General features: G+C 47.7%; 1 protein-coding gene across 1 annotated transcript in view; it reads right to left on the bottom strand.

Moving 5' to 3' along the window:
• CORO2B (coronin 2B) overlaps positions 1-22,694 on the bottom strand; it is a 139,931-nt gene that overhangs the window by 55,223 nt on the left and 62,014 nt on the right. The window contains exon 2 of the mRNA XM_033851896.2: positions 15,560-15,760. Coding sequence (XP_033707787.1) covers positions 15,560-15,760 — 201 coding nt within the window. The remainder of the gene's footprint in view (positions 1-15,559; positions 15,761-22,694) is intronic.

Here is a 22,694-nt window from a genome sequence, read left to right as displayed (position 1 = left end):
ACTGTCTCAGGCGCAAGCCCTCTGGGATGGCTGGTAGCACTGAGCCCACAGGGAAGTGCCTACCACTGTCAGGACTGTGTTGGGGTACTTGATCTACCCTGTGTTATTTAAACCTTGTTCCCATCCCAATGAGGAGTCTTAGGAATTATGTCTATTGGACAGAGGAGGAAAGTAAAGCTCAGAAAGGTTAAGTAACTTGTCCAAGGTCACACAGCCATGAAGTAGCCTAACTGGGACCACGGCTGTGTATCTTCCCCTCTCCAGAACTCTGGAAGAGACGGTGGGAAAAGGGAGGATGGAAAGAGTTAAGCACCCCAGAGCAAGCAACCGGGCTCTTCCCTGGCTCTTTCTCAGGCAGCCCCTCCCCCTCCCACCCAGGTTGCTATTTGGCCTGGGGCCCCATCCACAATTCCCAACTGCCGCCCCCCCCATCCCCCCCCACCCCTCCCACCCCCACCCCTCCACCGACTGCAGGAAGGAGGCACAGATGGCAGGCGAGGATGAAGCCCCCAGCCAGGCTCACCCAGCTGTCACTTTGGAGAGAACCATGCATATCCTCCTCCTCCTCTCTTGAACAATTGGGAGCTGGCCAGCCTGGCCCCAGCTGTTCCCTCTCCCTGGTCCAGGGCTCCTGCAGACACATGCTTCTGAGGCCTTTGTCTCCAGGGGAGGAGAAACACAGACCACCAGAACACGAGGGCTGGACAAGAAAGACCTCAAACGACAATGGGTTCGACATCTCATTTCACAGATGGGGAAACTGAGGCCCAGAGAGGCAATGGGACTTGCCCAAGGTTACAAAGAACCAGGCAGAGAAGTCAGGCTTCCCCACTGCCAGCAAAGTGTAGGATGTGGGGTACCTCACAGGGGTGCTCAGGCAGGTTGCATTGCCCCCTCCCCACCAAGCTTCCACCAGAGCACTTCTGCTTGTCTTGATTTCAGACAATTATAATCTGCCTGCAATTTTATTTCAGCGGTCTTCAACCTGGGTCCATAGACCCTTTAAGAGGTCTATGAGCTTGGCTAGGAGGAAAATCACATCTATATTTTCACTAGCTTCTAAGTGAAATTTAGTATGTCCTTTGTTTATAAATGAGGTAACAGACCACAGAAGCATTAGCTGAACCTGTAACTTTTTCATCAATAGACGTCATAGATATTTTCGGATCCCCTTGCCCTGTTACTGCTATCTCAAATATTGTTTATACTCATCACTGCTTTGAAATTACAGTACTGATTATGCTGTCTGCTTGATCATGCTATTTAATGCATTAATATAAAAGCACACTGACTACTATATCACAATTCTGGTATATATTTTGATAACTAAATTTCAATGGAATTGGTTTCCTTTGTAATCCTGTATATTTTATTTTATGTACTTAAAAACTTTGTTATGTGAATGGGTCCATAGGCTTTTCTAAACTACGCCTACTGCCCTCAGAAGTTGAGATAACGGAGTAAGCCTGGGGATGGGGGCAGGGCTGGCTGGTGTCCCAATGTGTGTCTCTATGTGTGAGGAAGCCCACACATAGAGAGAGGCTTGCTCTGTGCCAGGCATCCTTCCAGGCTTTATGTAACACCTCACTGAATCCTCAGAACGCCCTTGGGGAGGAGGGTTAAAAGAGACTAGTATTTCTCCCATTTTGCAGATGAGAAAACAGAGGCACAGAAGAGTTAGGTCACTTGCCCAAAGTACATGGCTGGTAAATGGTAGAGCTGGGACTTGAATCCAGATAGACCAAGGCCAGAGCCTTTGTGCCTCCTCATTGGGCATATGGCTTCCCTGTCTGGGTAGATGGGAGCCTCTCACAAAAAGTCCCTAAGGTGTTGCTGCTGCTGCCTGGGTGCCTCTCTTGGTGGCGGTGGTGGTGGAGGAATGGGATCCTGAGGGTCTGCTGCCCGAACTGATCATCTGACACATGGGGCTGTAACTAGCTACGCGACCTTGACCAAGTCCATTGACCTCTTTCGGCCTCAGTGTCTCCATCTATAAAATGCAGAGTTCTAAGCACTGCCACCCATACCTTCCCCCTCTGGTGTTCACTTGAGGGATGACCCACTTGGAAACTTAGGCACAGGTTGCTTAGTAACTAAAAGCAAGGTCTTGGCTGAATAGAATGGAAAGTGGGGAGGACAGGCTAGCATCATGCTAGCTGATGCCACACAGCAGTCTCCTGTCTTAAGAGGCTGAGTGCTGTGACCTATCTCACCCCATCCTGCCTCCCAATCAAGGTGGCCTGGCCCTTTAGGAGCCTTGGGATGGGGATGGAAGTTGGGGAGGGACTTGAGGAAGGCCATCCTGAAAAGGAACTGCCTAAGGCCTAAATCAGAACTGGAGTTTCTGAGGCAAACACAGACTCATCGTTCTGGAAGCTGCCAAAAGATGACCAAATAGTAGGGGTCTTGGCCAAGGCCTCAGGGCCCCACTGGCCCCCAGGGAGATGCTCTGCTTCAAGCTAGTCCACCTTAGTTCCACTTCCTGTGCCCCTCCTGAGCCCTATACCACTTCTGCTCCCTGAAGTGTGGGAGTCCATGGACCAAGGAGGAGGGAGCTTCTGAAACTACAGCCTCAGGCCTGACAGGACAGGGCACGGGGATGGCTGCCCTGTGTGGACAGCTCCCCCTGCTGTCGGTGAAATTCCACTGTTAGCAACACGTTCCTTTGGGTCTCAAGCGTTTGGTCTCCTTAAAACTCATCTAACCTTAACCAAGTGAAAAATCCCCTGGTAAAGGAAGCCACTGTCATCACCAACACTTCAGTAGGTCTGATTCTATACTCAGGAGCAGCTGAGTGCAAGGATTCCTGGGTAAGGGCACTGAGGGCGTTCACGCATGCTAGAGAGAGTTGGATAAGACCCTTCTCCTTGGGGCCAGGATTTCTCCTGGGTACAACAAGGTGCTTGGAATAGTGACCACGTAAGACTGGAATTGGAGCACTGGAGAGGTGGGCGTGGGCTGTGAGGATCGTGTGGCCTCAGGCTCAGGGCACAGAATCTCACACCCATGCCCACCCCACAGGCCTGTGCCTCACATCCGAGCCAGCTGGATTCCAGAGAGCCCCTGTTCCCAGTTCCCTTCCCCACCACCAACCTGGAGCTTATTATAGTAGTTGTAATAATAGAAGCAGTACAGCGCAGGTTTATTGAGTACTGGCTGTATACCAGACACGATATGCATCCCTTATCTCTTTTAACCCTGGCGGAGAAGAGGACTCCCGACAAGCAGGCAGGCTGACTTAGAGGTACATGATTGGGCCCCAAAGCAGGCGAGTCCCCTCCCCTAATTCCCTTCCTCTGGGCACTCAGCCTGGTACATTCCATCCGTGTGCCCCTCTGGAGGGCTCTAGGCACCTTCCTAGAGCAGGGTGGCGGTTCACTGCTAGGAATGCTCAGGGGGTTGTCTGGTAGGAAGGCCAAAGACAAGCCTCCCCGCTTGCTGACTGTGGGCGCAGGTGCCCAAGGGCTATTTCTGGGCCTGAGTGGACTGAGGAAGGGGAGGGGATGGGCGAAGCCCTCGGCATCACGATAGTTTCTAGTTACCGAGCACACACTCCACGCCAGGTTATGTGCTAAGTGCTTGATACCGCACCTTATTTAATCATCGCAGCTACCTGGGAAACAAGTACCATTATTATGTCACAAACAGAGGAAGTGAGGCACAGAGAGGTTACATGCCCAGGGGTTTCCAGCTAAGGGATGGAGCTTTGATTTCTAAAGGTACCGGGGTCTCCGTTAGAGGGAAAACGGGGAGCAGAGCAAGCTAACTGTCAAGCGGGTTTGGAATCCAGGATGGTACCTGCGGTCAGAGTGAGGGCACGTGGCCGGAGTTCATGGTCCTAGGGGACCAGGCCCTATTACTTCCAGCTTCACTGGCTCTGCTAGGAAAGAGAAGAATGAAGCTAGCAGAGGCCCAGGCCCTGAGGCAGAGGGATGGACTCTTTGACTCCCCAGGATATCCACCAGCCAGGCTGTATCCCTGGCCCATGTACCTCCAATCCAGAGACAGCACCTCATCCCATAACCGAGGAATAAAACCAGGGAGCGACACTTCCCCTTCTGCGGAAACGCTTGCCTTCATTTTCTCAAAAATAAGAAATTGTTCTTCCAAAAAAGGGAAGAACATCAAGCCAGGGTGTCAATCTCACGCCTCAGCCGAACGCAATGCAGTTGAGACTTCTCTCTCTTTCCAGTGCCTTCTCCCCCTTTCCCAAAGTCACTTACTGTATATATATACACGCACGCTGTCACAGGCTTTCAGATGCAAATTGCACCAAGCAGAAGGCAGCTTGAAGAACAAAGAACGATTGAGGGAAGATCTGAAAGATGGAATTGGAAAAGGCTCTCTGAATTCTTCGGGAGAGGGGAGACCTCTCTGCAGAGGGGAGCAGGGATGACGGTCTGGGACTTTTTTACGGGAGAGAGGATCGAGAGGCCCAGTGCTGACTGTGGGGAGTGATGGGGAGGGAGTGTTACAGAAATCTGGAGTGGAAGCCAAGGCTCTGGGTGAGCAAAGAAGTCTGGTTTGATTACAGCCTTCAGCACTGAGCTGGGCACTTTTCCCCTCCTCTTTTTAATATTAGGCCTCCAACGTACTGTGAGTCATGGAGCGAACAGGTCTGCCAACATCCGGGTTCGTTCCAGAGCAGCTAGGTAGGGCAATACTGTTCTAAGGGCTTTAAGGGGAGGATGCAGCCCCTCTTCAGTCCGGGAAGCCCCTGTAGGACACCACATTGTCCCTGGAGCCTGGAGGGAAGGGGCTCCCAGGACCAGCAAAGAGAAAACTCCGGCTGGGTAGATGTGGCACAGTGCCTCTGGGACCTGGCCTCACGTCAGCCCAGTGCCCAGTTGCTGAGCACCTACTGTGTGCAGGCCCTGTACAAATCAGACATGTCCCCACTCTCGGGGGCTCTCAGTCTAATCAAGGCAGCTAACTGGACTGGTCTTATTTACCGTGGCATCCCCAATTCTAGAACTGCGATTGAAAGAGCAGGTACTCAATAAACATTTGTAAGATGGATGGGTGAGCGAGTGGGTCGGTGGATGGATGGATGGGTGGGTGGGTGGGTAGATGGATGGATAGGTGAGTGGATGGATGGATAGGTGAGTGGATGGATGGATAGGTGAGTGGATGGATAGCTGGATGGATGAGTGGGTGGGTAGATGGACAGATAGATGGAATAACCATCTAGAAAAGAAGTAAGCATGTAGACAGCACTCTAAGCGATAGACACAAAATGCCTCCGATGGGTACTGGGATGGGGAAAGCTTCATGGAGCTGGCCTCATCTGAGCTGGGCCTTGTGGGATGAGATGGAGCCATTCTTACACTCTTCACAGTGCCCACCAGCACACGAATGAGGACCTATTTGCATAAGATGATGTCAGAAGGGAACAGAATTGCGAGAGCTAAATTGAACTCTAGAGATCATGTGGTCCAACCCCATCATTTTGCACATAGGAAAACTAGGGCACGTGAAGGTTAAGTGACTCACCTAAGGTCACACAGTAACTAAGTGGCAAGGCAGAGATTCCAGCAAGGTCTGTTTGCTTTTAGAGCCTGATCTCTTAGCACCGTCCCGGGCTGCTCTCCTGCTCCAGGGCTCTGCTCTCCTCACTGAGATGCCTTGTGGAATTTTGCTACCATTTCTGCTGCGGCCCAGCTCCACCACCCACCCCTGCAGGGCTGGGGAGACCAGGAGCAACTGCTCAGCCCTGGTTAGGCCTCTACCCTTGAATACCACAGACAGGGGAAGAAGCAAGAGGAGGCCACATTGATTCGGTTGGGAGAGGACAATACAGCATCCCATCCCCAAGACCCAGGGGTAAATGTTCCACCACCAGGTTGTTGAGACTAAGCAGACATGAAGGGGGAAAGTGGAAGCCATGAGGCTTACACAGGGAGTAGGAGTGACCCCTCTCTGGAGACCAAGTCCAGCATCCCAATCCCAGAATTGGGTTATTTGCATTATATGAAGTTAAATCTGAACATAAGTTAACCAGGGACTCTAGTTTCTGGAGAATGCAATAACGCCCATCATTTTGAACACTGGCAGGAAGCAGTTAAGATGGACCTGTTCCATAGCTCCCTCCACGCACCATGGAGTTGGTTCCTTGAACAAGACATGGGCAGGACCCTATAGGGAACTCCCAGCTGCCTGGCCCACCAATGGGATGCCCCCTACACATTTCAGAGACAAGGTCTGATGCTACTTGGGTCCCCAGTGCCTGGCACGGGACTGGGTGCCCAGTGCACGCCCCATGACTGAAGGAGTAATGCTCTCTTGTATGGTCCCCTGTTCCAGGACGCCTTCCCTCACCTCTCCTTGCTGACTAAAATTGTTGCTTCCGTCCTTCAGAGAGGAAGCTTCCCCACCGTCTAGGAAATATCTGCTCTCATGGCTTCCAGAAAAGATGGACATGTGAGGCATCAGCACATCACAGGAGCTCATAAAGTACTGGCTGAATTAATGTTCAAGGAAATCCTTGGACATGTGGAGACATTCAAATGACAGTAATAATAATACAAGGCACATCTGGAGACACGCCTCTCCCTAACCCTCTGTAAAGTGGGCTGGCATGTGGCTGGGGGAGCCCTGGCCTTAAATTCTGCCACTTGTGTGCTGTACAGTCCCCAAGGAGTCACCTGACTTCTCCAAGGCTCAATATTTTCATCTATAAAATGGGAAAAATAACTGTACTTTCATCATGGGACTTGAGGTAAGATTCAAAAAGAGCTGGTATGTTAGACCCTCAAAAGCTCCCAAGGTGATTCTAGTGGACAACCAGGGCTGAGGACTGATGTCCTCAGCCCTGATGTCCACGCCAGGTTTCTTTCCTTTCTCCTAGGTGCCAGGGAGGTAGTAGGTAGCTGGCTAAAGCTTAGGCACGCCAAGCTCGCCTTCCAGCTTCGGCCTTCTTGTGGTCTAGATGTAGACGCGGCAGGCAGGCGGCCCTGACGGAGTGCAGCAGGAAAGGGGCCGTGTACCTGGGGAGGCCCAAGTCATTAATCAGGCCTCTGGGCACCGCGCCTGGTCTCTGGAATATTCATAAGGCCCCTCCAGCTGTGCCAGGCAATCAGGGTGCTGATTGCTCCCCCATCTGCAGCTTAACATTCCACTCCAGAGAGGAGAGAGCTGGCGGCTGAATGTTAACCAGGGAAAAAACCGGCCTGAACAAGAGCCCCAGGAAAGACAAATCCACTCCTTCGAGATCTGCCGGCCCGGCCAGAACTTATCCATCCCCCAGCGTCACAGGCAGTGGAAAGAGTCGCGGGTTCAGAAATAAGTGAACTGGTTTCTGGCGGCTCTGCAGCCTGTTTCCCCAGCTGTAAAATGGCTCTACCAAACGCCCCAAGAGGATTGATGAAGACGGAGTTTCTTGGACTGGAGTGCTGTACAAAGGCAAGGCATCAGCATAGCTTGTAGTTGTTGTGGGCATGCTTCCTACCCTTTGAAGTCTCAGGCAAGCTGGCTTTAAGGGAAACTGAACAAAGGAAGAAAAGTTCTTGGAAAAGTCAGCCTCGGGCTCGGCCTCCGGCAGGGATTTGGGGGTGCCGGGCTTGCTATTCTCATCTGCCCCAAACCTCTCAGAGAAGCAAGAAAGGAATGGGAAGGACATTTGACAGTAGATGGCCAAAAATTCAGAGAAGAACTACAAAAGCAGACAGTGCTCTGTGGCCTTCTGGTTGCCCAGGAAAAGAGTCTGGATCCAAGCAGTGCAGGGACAAAAGCGTGCCACTGCGAGTTCACAGCTCATGAGTGACGCTCTAAGCAATGATTAGGACTCACCAAGATATGGCCAAAATCTTTCCTGTGTCTGTGTTGAATAATACAGGAAACTGTTTCTAGAGAGATTTCTATCTAAACGGAGGGAAAAAAAAAAAACTGGAGCTAAAATAATATAACCTTCTTCCTAGAAAACCGACCAATGTGGAACAGCTCATCTCTCCTGCTGACAGACAATGAGGGTCCTGAACTTGGCATTATTGTTATTGCTGTTTGTTGCTGCCCCCCCTCTATCCCCAAGACCAGCCAGCCCACAACAGTGTGCTCAGCCCTGACCACAGAGGGCAGGACACTGACAGCCCTGGCCGAGGCAGCAGGGGAAGGTAAAAGTCGGCCTGATTCCCAAGCAGCCCCTCTCTGGGGGCAGGGCCCTGTTCTGCAGAGTCTCAGACATCAGGGTCCTGCCTCAGACTAAAGGAACTGTTCAGATCCAGGAGCTGCCTTGCGCCTACCCTCCAGCCCTTCACCCTCACTCTGGGTACTTGTATCTTGCTAGCATTTTCTCCAGCCAGCTCAGAAGCACGTGTTCCTCTGGAAGAAAACATTTGTCATATACATCAAATGAGTGCTGAACTGAGCCCCTCCTCTGGGTTATTTGTTCTCTGAAACCTCACAGGTTCCCTCTTCATGTCAACAAATTGCTTTTATTTCTTTTTTTTTTCTAAAGTATAAAACATTAAGTGTTCATCTAAAAAACATTTACATAATATAGTTAAGGAAAAAGAAGAAAATGAAAGAGCGCTCATGATCCCAATACTCAGAGATAACCCCTTTTAACATTAAATGTGGGACTTCCCTGGTGGCGCAGTGGTTAAGAATCCGCCTGCCTGGGCTTACCTGGTGGCACAGTGGTTGAGAGTCCACCTGCCGATGCAGGGGACACAGGTTCGTGTCCCGGTCCGGGAAGATCCCACATGCCGCGGAGCGGCTGGCCCCGTGAGCCATGGCCGCTGAGCCTGTGTGTCTGGAACCTGTGCTCCGCAATGGGAGAGGCCACAGCAGTGAGAGGCCCGTGTCGCGTATCGCCAAAAAAAAAAAAAAAAAAAAAAAAAATCCTCCTGCCGAATTCTATCAAACATTTAGAGAAAAGCTAACACCTATCCTTCTCAAACTCTTCCAAAATATAGCAGAGGGAGGAACACTCTGAAACTCATTCTACGAGGCCACCATCAACCTGATACCAAAACTAGACAAAGATGCCACAAAGAAAGAAAACTACAGGCCAACATCACTGATGAACATAGATGCAAAAATCCTCAACAAAATACTAGCAAACAGAATCCAGCAGCACATTAAAAGGATCGTACACCATGATCAAGTGGGGTTTATCCCAGGAATGCAATTCTGGATTCTTCAATATACGCAAATCAATCAATGTGATAAACCATATTAACAAATTGAAGGAGAAAAACCATATGATCATCTCAATAGATGCAGAGAAAGCTTTTGACAAAATTCAACACCCATTTAGATAAAAACACTCCAGAAAGTAGGCATAGAGGGAACTTAACCTCAACATAATAAAGGCCATATATGACAAACCCACAGCCAACATCGTCCTCAATGGTGAAAAACTGAAAGCATTTCCACTAAGATCAGGAACAAGACAAGGTTGCCCACTCTCACCACTCTTATTCAACATAGTTTTGGAAGTTTTAGCCACAGCAATGAGAGAAGAAAAAGAAATAAAAGGAATCCAAATCGAAAAAGAAGAAGTAAAGCTGTCACTGTTTGCAGATTACATGATACTATACATAGAGAATCCTAAAGATGCTACCAGAAAACTACTAGAGCTTAATCAATGAATTTGGTAAAGTAGCAGGATACAAAATTAATGCACAGAAATCTCTTGCATTCCTATACACTAATGATGAAAAATCTGAAAGTGAAATTAAGAAAACACTCCCATTTACCATTGCCACGAAAAGAATAAAATATCTAGGAGTAAACCTACCTAAGGAGACAAAAGAGCTGTATGCAGAAAATTATAAGACACTGATGAAAGAAATTAAAGATGATACAAACAGATGGAGAGGTATACCACGTTCCTGGATTGGAAGAATCAACAAGGTGAAAATGACTATACTACCCAAAGCCATATACAGATTCAATGCAATCCCTATCAAACTACCACTGGCATTTTTCACAGAACTAGAACAAAAAATTTCACAATTTGTATGGAAACACATAAGACCCCGAATAGCTAAAGCAATCTTGAGAAAGAAAAACAGAGCTGGAGGAATCAAGCTCTCTGACTTCAGACTATACTACAAAGCTGCGGTAATCAGGACAGTATGGTACTGGCACAAAAACAGAAATATAGATCAATGGAACAGGATAGGAAGCCCAGAGATAAACCCATGCACCTATGGTCACCTTCTTTTTGATAAAGAAGGCAAGAATATACAATGGAGAAAAGACAGCGTGTTCAATAAGTGATGCTGGGAAAACTGGACAGCTACATGTAAAGGAGTGAAATTAGAACACACCCTAACACCATACACAAAAATAAACTCAAAATGATTAAAGACCTAAATGTAAGGCCAGACACTATTAAACTCTTAGAGGAAAACATAGGCAGAACACTCTATGACACAAATCACAGCAAGATCCTTTTTGACCCACCTCCTAGGGAAATGGAAATAAAAACAAAAATAAACAAATGGGACCTAATGAAACTTCAAAGCTTTTGCACAGCAAGGGAAACCATAAACAAGACAAAAAGACAACACTCTGAATGGGAGAAAATATTTGCAAATGAAGCAACTGACAAAGGATTAATCTCCAAAATTTAGAAGCAGCTCATGCAGCTCAATATCAAAAAAACAAACAACCCAATGCAAAAATGGGCAGAAGACCTAAATAGACATTTCTCCAAAGAAGATATACAGATTGCCAACAAACACATGAAAGAATGCTCAACATCATTAATCATTAGAGAAATGCAAATCAAACTACAATGAGATATCATCTCACACCAGTCAGCATGGCCATCATCAAGAAATCTAGAAACAATAAATGCTGGAGAGGGTGTGGAGAAAAGGGAACCCTCTTGCCCTGTTGGTGGGAATGTAAATTGATACAGCCACTATGGAGAACAGTATGGAGGTTCCTTAAAAAACTACAAATAGAACTACCATATGACCCAGCAATCCCACTACTGGGCATATACCCTGAGAAAAACATAAATCAAAGAGAGTCATGTACCAAAATGTTCATTGCAGTTCTATTTACAATAGCCAGGACATGGAAGCAATCTGAGTGCTCATCGACAGATGAATGGATAAAGAAGATGTGGCATATATATACAATGGAATGTTACTCAGTCATAAAAGGAAACGAATTTGAGTTATTTGTAATGAGGTGGATGGATCTAGAGTCTGTCCTACAGAGTGAAGTAAGTCAGAAAGAAAAAAACAAATACCGTATGCTAACACATATATATGGAATCTAAAAAAAAAAAAAGGTCATGAAGAACCTAGGGGCAAGACGAGAATAAAGACACAGACCTACTAGAGAATGGAGTTAAGGATACGGGGAGGGGGAAAGGTAAGCTGGGACAAAGTGAGAGAGTGGCATGGACATATATACACTATCAAACGTAAAATAGATAGCTAGTGGGAAGCAGCCGCATAGCACAGGGAGATCAGCTCTGTGCTCTGTGACCACCTAGAGTGGTGGGATAGGAAGGGAGATGCAAGAGGGAAGAGATATGCGGACATATGTATATGTATAACTGATTCACTTTGTTATAAAGCAGAAATTAACACACCATTGTAAAGCAATTATACTCCAATAAAGATGTTTTTTAAAATAAATAAGTAAATAAAATAAGCATTGAAAAAAAAAAAAAAGAATCCGCCTGCCAATGCAGGGGTCACAGGTTCGATACCTGGTCTGGAAAGATCCCATATGGTGCGGAGCAACTGGTCCCGTGTGCCACAACTACTGAGCCCGTGTGCTGCAACTACTGAAGCCCACGCACCTAGAGCCCATGCTCTGCAACAAGCAACTGCAATGAGAAGCTCGCACACCGCAACAAAGAGTAGCCCCCGCTCGCCACAACTAGAGAAAGCCTGAACGCAGCAACCAAGACTCAACGCAGCCAAAAAAAAAAAAAAAAAAACCAACATTAGGTGTCTTTTCCAAATAGGTGGATGGCTAGATAGATATTTTTCAACGGCATTAATCGGATTTTACCTCTTTTTTCCCTCAGTTAACAGTGGGTGATAAATTTTTCTCTCATTAAATATTCCCCTGCATCAGTGGTTCTAAAAGTATTGTCTGGGAACCCTTGGAGATCCCCAAGGCTTTTTCAGGGAGTCTGTTGGGTTAAAACTATTTTCATAATAATACAAGACATTATTTGCCTTTTCACTCATTCTCTCAGGACTATACAGTGGAGTTTTCCAGAGGCTGTATGATGTGTGATATTGCAACAGGCTGAATGTAGAAGCAGATATGCAAATCCAGCCATCTTTTATTAAGCCAGACTAATTTAAAGAGATTTGCAAATGTCATTCTTCTCATTTTTTTTTTTTTTGGAAAATATAATTATTTTTCATAAAAATATGTTTTTTGGGAGTATGTAAAATGGGTTTATTATTAGGTGAATTAACAAATGCATATTTTTGAAATTCCTTTTTTTTTTTTTGCGGCTTGTGGGATCTTATTTCCCCAAGCAGGGATTGAATACGGGCCCTCTGAAGTGAAAGTGCAGAATCCTAACCACTGGACTGCCAGGGAATTCCCTGAAATTCCTTCAATTTTATTTTGAATATGCTAAATATTAATAGATATAGCCATATAAGCAAAAGCTCTTTGGGGTTCTCAAAAATGTTTAAGAGCGTAAAGTGATTCTGAGGCTGAACACTTGAGAACAACTACTCTACACCATCACTTTGCTGACTGAATAGCACCCCTTTCTGTGGATGGCCCCTAATTTGTTCACCCATTTCCTTACTGAAATGGGTTGCTTCCAATTTTCACTACTATAAAAGCACCGCACAAATCATCGAGTACCTACGTAAAGTGAAAACTTCCTGGAATGAGAGAAAACAACAGAAACCAACTGGAAGGGTGAGCCAGCACTATTAGTCCATTATTAATCAAATTAAACAAAATGTATCACAGGATGTGAACAAATAAAGTTGAAAGGCTATGTGCACGTTGAATATATATATATGTGTACAGATACATATGTTTGCATAGAGAGCAAGACTTACGCTCTGTAAAGAGTCCTTTTTTTTCTGCTGTCTATGAAGTGGTTACAAAAGCTGATCAGGGCTTCCCTGATGGCGCAGTGGTCGAGAGTCCGCCTGCCGATGCAGGGGACACAGGTTCGTGCCCTGGTCCAGGAAGATCCCACATGCCGCGGAGCGGCTGGGCCCGTGAGCCATGACCACTGAGCCTGCGCGTCCAGAGCCTGTGCTCCGCAACGGGAGAGGCCACAACAGTGAGAGGCCCGCGTACCGCAAAAAAAAAAAAAAAAAAAAGAAGCTGATCATATTTTAGAGCAGTGCTATGGATGGTGTGAAACTCTTTGGTACCATTACAGAAACTGAGAGGAATTTAGAAACTTTAAGCAATTTGAGAGAGAAATTTTATTTCTGTAGGTAGGAAACAATAAAAAATGATGTTTGTAAAAAAGTTGAGTACAAAAATGCTGCATACTTTCAAAAATATATACTTGAGAGTACTTCTGTAGAACAGATTCCTAGAAGTGGAATTGCTGGGTCAATGGACACGCATCTTTAAATGTTAATAGATACTGACAAGTTACCTTCATTTACACCTCACCAAGAGTAAGATGTAAATATACCAAATGTCCTGAGAGTGTATGTGAGTGCCTGCCCTCTGACATCTTTGGCAAAACCAAAGATTATGATTCTTTTAAACCTTTTTCTACTTAGTAGGCTAAAAGTTACATTTTGTCTTCTATGAATTGCTTATTCATATCCCTTGCCCATTTTCTATTGGGTCCTTTTTCTTATTGATTTTTCTTAACTCTTTATATATTCTGGACAAGCATCTTTTGTCTGTCATATATTGCAGATATTGGCTTGCCTCAATTACGTGGCTTGCCTTTCAATTTTGCTTACATGTCTCACTAGAGTACAAAAACTGACTTTAAAACTTTTATGCTAAATTTATTCTAATCTATTAATCATTTCCTTTATGGTTTTATGGATTCTCATCTGGCTTAGGAAGCCTTTTCTTGTTGCATGATTTTAAAAATACTCTCCATTTCCCTCTAATACACTTGCAGCTTTTCTTTTTATTTCTTAATATTTAGATCTTCAATCCATCTGGAATTAATTTTTGTTATGGTATGAGGCATTGACTGTTGACCTTTGTAATCCATGTAGTGGAGTATGGCAGGGTGCCGGCAATGGGCTTGAGCCCCAGTAAGAACCAGCCCATGCATTGCTGGGGACCTGTAGGCCTGCCTGCTGCAGCTGGAGCTAAGCTGGTTCCCAAGTGGACAGATATCTGAGCCCACCTGGTTCAGGAGGGGAGGCAAGCTACATTTCAGAATCCTTCCCAATGAGATAGAGCTGTTGTGGGCATCTGCAAAGTTGACAAGCAGAGCTGATGACACTCCAAGAAAGCACCAAACATCTTTACCATGTAGTTTGGTTCTCGGAGAGCTTTCTATCCATTACCCTCCTTGATGCCAACATCGCTATGTAGGTGGAAGGGGATTTAAGATGCCCACTTTACCATTACAGAAAATAAGGTGCAGAGGGGTTAAGTGACACGCCCAAGGTCACGCTCCCAGTGAGTGGCAGAGCCCAAATAGAACCCAGACTTCCTGTTCCCAAGTCCACAGCTCCTCCGACCTCTCTATGTATCAGGCTCTGAGTCCCTGTCACCGCAGCTGCCCCCTTTAGTGGAAGGGAGGGTCTGGCCTAAGGCTTTCCCAAAACTGTGCTCCCCCACTGTGGGCAGGTGAGACTGGAAAAATCCATCCTCCACCACCAGCTGATGGAGGGTTTCGAGGCTTCCTTGGGCATGTACCTCCTCCTCTCCCCGAGTTTGGTGGAGGGTGGGAGTGATGAGTCAGGCCGGGGAGGGAGAGCTCAGCCATAAACAAGCGGGACTGACAGCGAGCACTTTCCTGGAGGCACGTGACCTCCCACGGGCCTCCGGGGACTCTGCCTGAATGGCAAAGCTGCAAAATTTCATGATCTAGGCTCCGCACATTTAATTTGCTATATTCTCGAAGGCAGTCACAGAAGGGAAGAAGCTTTTAGAGAGGAGGTGGGGGATGAGGGAGAAGGTAAATTATTTCTAGCCCCTCAATGAAGAGTTTGAAATGTTATTTTTAATGAGTGTGTCATTTTTGCAGACACCCAGTGTGACTATGCTGGGTCTTTATCCCCTCCAGCTCCAAACCAAAGGACACCCAGGATGCAGAATTGTAGAGTTGGGTCTGGCCTTGGAGATCAGACGATCCAGTCCCTTGGGGTTAATGGGAACCCCATGTACCCCAAAGCAAGTGACTTGTCCAAGTTGGGGAAGTTCTGGGAACAGATCTCAGGTCTCCTGGATGTACTTGTTCTCTCCTTGGATATTCCTCAGGTCCCCCACCTACACTTGCTCTGGTGACCCTCGGGGAAAGCCTTGGGGAAGGCACAGCCACTGGACACACGATGAGAAAGTAAAAGATGAGGGTCAGAGAGAAACAGGGGCAACAGGCCCAACAGTGACCAAGCAGGGCTTCTCTCCACCCTGAGGCTGCAATCAGGCCTACGGAGGTATGGGTGCCTACCTGTTCCAGGGGGATGACGAGGAAGGAGCCACCTCCCGCGCTCTCAGTGACAATGGCCAGGAAGCGGGCATTGACGGCGCAAAAATGGTTATCATGCACATTCTTGGTGATGGGGATCCCGTCGAAGCAGTGCTCCCGGTTGGCCACCTTCCCGTAGACGTTCCGGAACTTGGAGCTGCGGTATTGCGGACGCCAGGACATCTGTGAGGGGCCAGAAGAGACAAGGGTCAGGCCGGGGACTGCATCCCGAAGGGCTGAGCTGGGCACATGCGGGAGGTCTCAGGGATGCAGGAGGTGAGGAAGGCCCAGTACCTGCCCTCAGGATGCGGGGAGAGGGGAAGGAACCTCCAAGAATCGGGTGCCTGGCCCTGTGCTGGAGGACTTACTCTTTCAATAAAGTCCCACAAGAGCAAAGACTGGCATGAGGGCATCCACACACTTCCTGCTTTCCGTATACACGTCCACACCACCTTCCAGAAAGGATGGAGGATCCTTTCACTCTCAAGGGACGTGCCACGTGATAGAGCAGACCATCCATCCAATAACATGTCTGGGCTGCCTCTTGCGTGTCAGAAACTGTGCTTAATTTAGTATGGGACGTGCAGACAGAGGAGGCTGGGTGTTCACAAAGAGAGAGAACAATTCTAATGATGAGGGGTGGGGGAGGAAGACAGCCCCTTCACGTGCAGCAAGGCAAATGACCACCCATTATCATACGCTCCTCTGATTCTCTCTAGGGCTTCTAACCCACAAGTGCACCCTCAGAAATCTCTTGGTCCTATACATCATCACCATCATCATTATAAGCATCATCATCATCACCACCAGGCCCAGAGAGGTAAAGTGATTTGTCCAAGGCCACACAGCTAATGAGTAGGGTCATGAACACAGGTCTCCTGATTGGAAATCTGAGACTCTTATGCCAGATTACCCTTTGGAGCAAGGTTTCTCAGTGTGTGGCCCACAGATCACCTGTATCAAAATCATCCGGGATGGGGGAGGTTTCTCAACCTCCTACATCGTTTGTTAGAAATGTTGATTCCTGGGTCCCAATCCAGACTTACTAAATCCAATATTTTGGGAATGGGGCCCAGAAAGAGGCATTTTAATCCAGCTTCCCTGCCCCAGAGTGAGACAGAAATACGCCAAGGTTTGAGAGCCCCTGTTCTAGAGGATGGAATGGTACCCCTCTCTACCCCTCACCACCCACCAACCATGACACAGGGTCCAACCTACTGCATGAGTGTCCCATGCTGTGCACAGTGGAGAACACAGATACACAGATGTGCATGTGGGGGTGTGTGGAGGACAGAATGGGCAGCCCACCGTGGAGTTCAGCTTTGTGGTAGGATGGCGCCTCCTATGGGGAAGCCCTACGAATGGGCGTCACGGCAGAGGGAGCTCAAGTCGGTGCTCTCCTGGCAGACACGCATCCAAGCTCAATGAGCCATGGCAAGTTCCCAGCCGGGGCCTGGCATTCAGTAGGCGCTCAATAAGCGCTTTATTAAATGAACATCCTTCTGGCCCGACTTCGCCATTATCCATCCTCTCCCCTTCCTGCCAAATCTCCTGATATGCCTTGAGTCTCCCACCCCATCTCAGGACAGAAATTTCTTCAGATGAAATTTCCAAGGGGCAGAAGACAAAAGGAAATACCACCACAGAATCAGGAAACCAACCCTGGGAATTTGACTGAAAACAAAACTTTGCATCTGATTTAAATAAAGCCAGGAGCTCAGCCACAAAGGCCTCTGTATTGAAGGAAGAAGTTCAGATCCAATGAGGAGAATCCCAGGGATTCTTCAGGCAAGCCCTCTTCCGGCCAGCTCTCTGGGCCTCCACCCACCTTCTCCAATCCCCCAGGCCACTCTCCACACCGCAGGGCCAGCCGCCCTACTCTCCACTCCTCCCCACCTCCCAGCCTCTGCCCACTCTGTACCCCTTTTCCTCCTGCCTTCTCCCCTCTCTGCCGAGTTCTGCCCAAGACTGTTCAGAACAAAGTCCCGCTGGAGAGGCAAGTGCACTGGATGGGAGCCTGGTTGGTCATTTCTGGCTGTGTGACCTGAGACTATCCTCTTCTCACAGATTCCTCATCAGGATTATATCAGTGATGCCCCGAGTGTGGTCCCAGGCGGTCACCCATGGTTCCTTTACATGGTACAGAGATGAAGTTTTAAATTTTAGTAGTTACATTTTTAATTTGCATTAGAAAAAATATAACTTACATGCCAAGTCCATGATTTCACAGGTATTAGTGCTAAGAAAGCTAAGTTTAAAAATAATGAATTAATTCAAAGAAAAATACAGTATGAAAAATATAGTCTCGGTGGTACATGGTCCCGGCAGAAGTTCTGTCTGATATGGGAGTATTGGAGATCACTCTGTCTCTTTCAGGTAGAACATTCTAGATTCCACAGTTCCCTCTGAAGACAAAGGAGGTGGTGAGCCTGCTCATTCCAACCTCTTTTTCCTTGTTGGTGCAGTTCTGGCCTGGAATGCCTTCGCTCTCTTCTCTGTCCAGCCCAACCTTAGCCTTCAGGGCCTGAGTTGAATCTGACTGCCCTCTCAAAGGTCCAGCAGAGAGAACTCTGTGGGGATCAGCCCCAGCCTGCATCCTAGGAAAAACAGAGAGCGTCTCTCAGCAAGCCCGGCGCTGGCCTCTCCCCATTGGCTGGTAGGCTGAGGCTGACCTCTCCGCTGGACCTTTGGAAGGGCTGGGGGAAGGAGGCCAGGGGGCCCTTATCACTGGGCCTGCACCTTCACCCCTCTTGAAGCCACAGTGAGCATGCCTGGCAGAGCGCTGGACCGGGAGTCTGCAGTCCTGGGTTTTCACTCCCCATTCTAACTCCTACTAGCCTTGGGAAGACACTTTGCCTCCCTGAGATATCCTAAAATGAGACCCATAATTCCTGACTTTATCTGGTTACTTTAAGAGTCAAAATGAGATATGTAGGTACAAGGTCTCATTCAAGATAAGATATCACTGCTGGGCTTCCCTGGTGGCGCAGTGGTTGAGACTCCGCCTGCCGATGCGGAGGACACGGGTTCGTGCCCAGTCCGGGAGGATCCCACATGCCGCGGAGCGGCTGGGCCCGTGAGCCATGGCCGCTGAGCCTGCGCATCCGGAGCCTGTGCTCCGCAACGGGAGAGGCCACAACAGTGAGAGGCCCGTGTACCGCAAAAACAAACAAACAAACAAACAAAAATATATCACTGCTGCTCCCGTGGGCCCAATCTACTGAGAGGTATCTGGAAAGCATCAGACACGGACTCCACTTTCAAATATCTTACAAGCCAACGGAGGAGATGAAATGGATGCTTGACAAGTTTACGGTAGTGAGAGGTCAGGGAAGGGGGGGTCAGGGTGGGCTTCATGGAGGAGGGGCCATCTGCCAGCACGGGACACTGACAGAGCACCAGGCACTGTGCACAGTCCCCTGCGAGGTGGGAATGATGACTGTCCTTGTTGCACAGGGTGGGAAACAGACCCAGCCCAAGTTCAGACAGTGAGCAGGCACAGGATTCACTGGAACCTGTTCTGACTCTGCAGACCATATTATGTTCTCTCCAACTTCTTATTATAAAATACTTCAAAATGCAAAAATAGTTGAGAGCGTGGTACAATCATCACCCACCACCTGGGTTCATCATCCTTAACATGTTGACACGTTCCTTTATGTACCTACTTCTTTCGGTTTTTTTAGTTTTGTGGAATTGTTTGAAAGGAAGTTGCCAACGTGATGACTCCTGCCCCTTTATTAAGTCAGCACACATTTCCTACAAAGGAGGACGATTTCCTACGTGAGCACATCACTATTACCACCTCTAAGAAAATTAACAACAATTCTTCAATACCGTCTAATACCCAGCCAATATTCAAAATTCTTCAAAATGTCTTTTACAGCTATTCCATATTTTGAACCAGGATTGGGAGCTGTGTTGCTCCCATGTATTTCATTTGGTTGTGATCTCTCTTTTGACTCCTTTAAATCTAGAACACTCCCATCACTTTTTTTTTTTAGTGACACTGACTTCTTAAAGACATCAAATCAGTTGTCTTAGAAAATGTTCTAGGGGCTTCCCTGGTGGTGCAGTGGTTAAGAATCCGCCTGCCAATGCAGGGGACACGGGTTCGAGCCCTGGTCTGGGAAGATCCCACATGCCGCGGAGCAGCTAAGCCCGTGTGCCACAACTACTGAGCCTGTTCTCTAGAGCCTGCAAGCCACAACTACTGAGCCTGTGTGCCACAACTACTGAGCCCGCGCGCCTAGAGTCCGTGCTCCGCAACAAGAGAAGCCACCGCAACGAGAAGCTCGTGCACCGCAACAAAGAGTAGCCCCCGCTCACTGCAACTAGAGAAAGCCCGCGTGCAGCAACGAAGACCCAACGCAGCCAAAAATAAAGTAAAAAAAGAAAATGTTCTAGCGATTTGTCTCATGTTGCTTTGTGGTCTCTTCAAAGTTATTCCTGGATTCTCTATAAACTTTAGGAGTCAGATGTAAAGCCTTGATTCAATTCACATTAAAGATGCCCCTGTTGTTAATCCCTGGCTTGGGCGGGGTGAGGATAGGGAAGAAGGGACAGAGGGAACTTGTGAACATGTACCTGGCCTGGCTGGCGGCAGTGAGGGGGCCAGCTGACCAGTGCCGAGTGTTTGCTCTGGAGGGTGGTGGACAGACAGCTAGAGGACCTGGGAGGTCAGATCAGGCACCGGCACACACTGTGGGCCAAAGTGGAGCATCTGGAGGCCCCCGAGTTCTGACCTTTCCTCCTGTGCTTACCAAGGGGCTGACTTCATTCTGAGGTCAGATGCACGGGTGTGCAGGCAGGGAACAGAAAAGCCTCCTCCCTATTCTGCAGAGAGAGGAGGCCACGCTGAGGCTGGGACTGAAAGAGCCACCCAGACCTCACAGGGAAATCAGTGTGGCAGCCAAGAGGTCACCTGAAAATCTGGCCCTTTGCCCCTTGCCCTCAAGCTCAGCCCAGATCCTGGTGGATTCCTCCCTGCTAGTTCTAGTGAGGGTAGGACACTCTCTATGAACCTTACAGGAGCAATCAGCACAAGACTGAGACACATTTGAGTTCCCTAAAAGGAAGGACTTTCTTAATGGTTAGAGCTGCCTGAGTTGGAAAGGGAAGTTATCACGATAGATAATGAGCTTCCCATCCCTGGAAGGGTTCAAGATTGAGGTGGATGATCTCTGGGTTAAGGGCAGTGTGGAACAACAGATGGGACTAGATGGCCTTCCAGCCCCCAAATAATACGGTTCCTCTACTTTATTAAAAACATTGTGTTGCAAAGAGAGGCGTGCTGGGGTCAGAGAGCAACAAACAGGACACCCTGGCCAGTGACATTTCTTCTCTGTAAAACAGGGATCATAACGCCTCCCCGGCTGCGTTGCTGTGACAAGGAAGGACAACGGCTCTCATGGCAATTGTCATCTCCCCCTAGGCCTTCCCACATTGCAGATTACTGCACGGTCACTTATTTCAAGGTACGTATGTTTTCTCTCTCCCGTTACTAGATTGTAAGTTAGGCGATCATCCAACTCCTACTGGCCCCTGCACAGCCGCCCTCCACCCCAGGCCTGGCGCTGGATTCCTGTCTATAGGAGCCTCCCAGTGACCCTGGTTGAATACTCTCTTGGTATGCTGGGAGGGCAAGGGCCAAGTTCAGGCACAACTTCCCAGTTCCTTGGAGGCGACAGGGTGAACCTCACCCCAGGGCTGTGACTTCAGTTTACTGAAGTTTTGAGTTTTGAGCGGATACCCCACTCCTGGCCTCGGGATGAGGGCCTGGTCATTACTCTCACCCCATTAGGGCTTCTGGGCCCAAGCCCTTCCTTGTAGTGTTTGTCCTTCCGGTCACTCAGCCTCATCTCCTCTGGCCTCCTTGTCACCGGGATGCCAAGGCCTCTTGAACTCAGTACACCCTTCAGGCTGGGGCTTAATGAGTCCCTTACCACTGACAGCACAGTATCAGCAAGGCGACCAATTCCATGACGCTCCCCAGCCGCCACCTCAACATCACCTCATTTGCCCCCAGCCGCAGCTGTCCAGTGCGCAGAGCTGGACAGATACTACAGTCCCATTGAAAATATTCGGTACATGTGTGACTAATTTGAGGCTCGGAGAGGTTGAGAGACTGGCCCAAAGTCACAAGCGGTGAAAGTGGCAGAGACAAGACCTCAGTCAAGACGTTCTGACTCTTCAAAAGACTTGGGTGAAATCAATCTACAGATTCAATGCAATCCCTATCAAACTACCAATGGCATTTTTTACAGAACTAGAACAAAAAAATCTTAAAATTTGTATGGAGACACAAAAGACCCTGAATAGCCAAAGCAATCTTGAGGGAAAAAAACGGAGCTGGAGGAATCAGACTCCCTGACTTCAGACTATACTACAAAGCTATAGTAACCAAGACAATATGGTGCCAGCACAAAAACAAATATAGATCAATGGAACAGGATAGAAAGTCCAGAGATAAACCCATGCACCTATGGTCAACTAATCTATGACAAAGGAGGCAAGAATATACAGGGAAGAAAAAACAGCCTCTTCAATAAGTGGTGCTGGGAAAACTGGACAGCTAAAGTAAAAGAATGAAATTAGAACACTCCCTAACACCATACACAAAAATAAACTCAAAATGGATTAAAGACCTAAATGTAAGGCCAGACACCATCAAACTCTTAGAGGAAAACATAGGCAGAGCACTCTATGGCATAAATCACAGCAAGATCCCTTTTGACTCACCTCCTAGAGAAATGGAAATAAAAACAAAAATAAACAAATGGGACCTAATGAAACTTCAAATCTTTTGCACAGCAAAGGAAACCATAAACAAGACAAAAAGACAACCCTCAGAATGGGAGAAAATATTTGCCAATGAAGCAACTGACAAAGGATAAATCTCCAAAACATATAAGCAGCTCATGCAGCTCAATAACAAAAAAACAACCCAATCCAAAAATGGGCAGAAGACCTAAATAGACATTTCTCCAAAGAAGATATACAGATGGCCAACAAGCACATGAACACCTGCTCAACATTACTAATTATTAGAGAAATGCAAATCAAAACTATAATGAGGTATCAACTCACACCAGTTAGAATGGGCATCATCAGAAAA

The sequence above is a fragment of the Tursiops truncatus genome, chromosome 2, assembly GCF_011762595.2.
Source record: "Tursiops truncatus isolate mTurTru1 chromosome 2, mTurTru1.mat.Y, whole genome shotgun sequence".
NCBI classification, from domain to species: domain Eukaryota; kingdom Metazoa; phylum Chordata; class Mammalia; order Artiodactyla; family Delphinidae; genus Tursiops; species Tursiops truncatus.
Note: the sequence above shows the minus strand (reverse complement) of the source record. Positions and strands in the feature narration are given on the sequence as shown.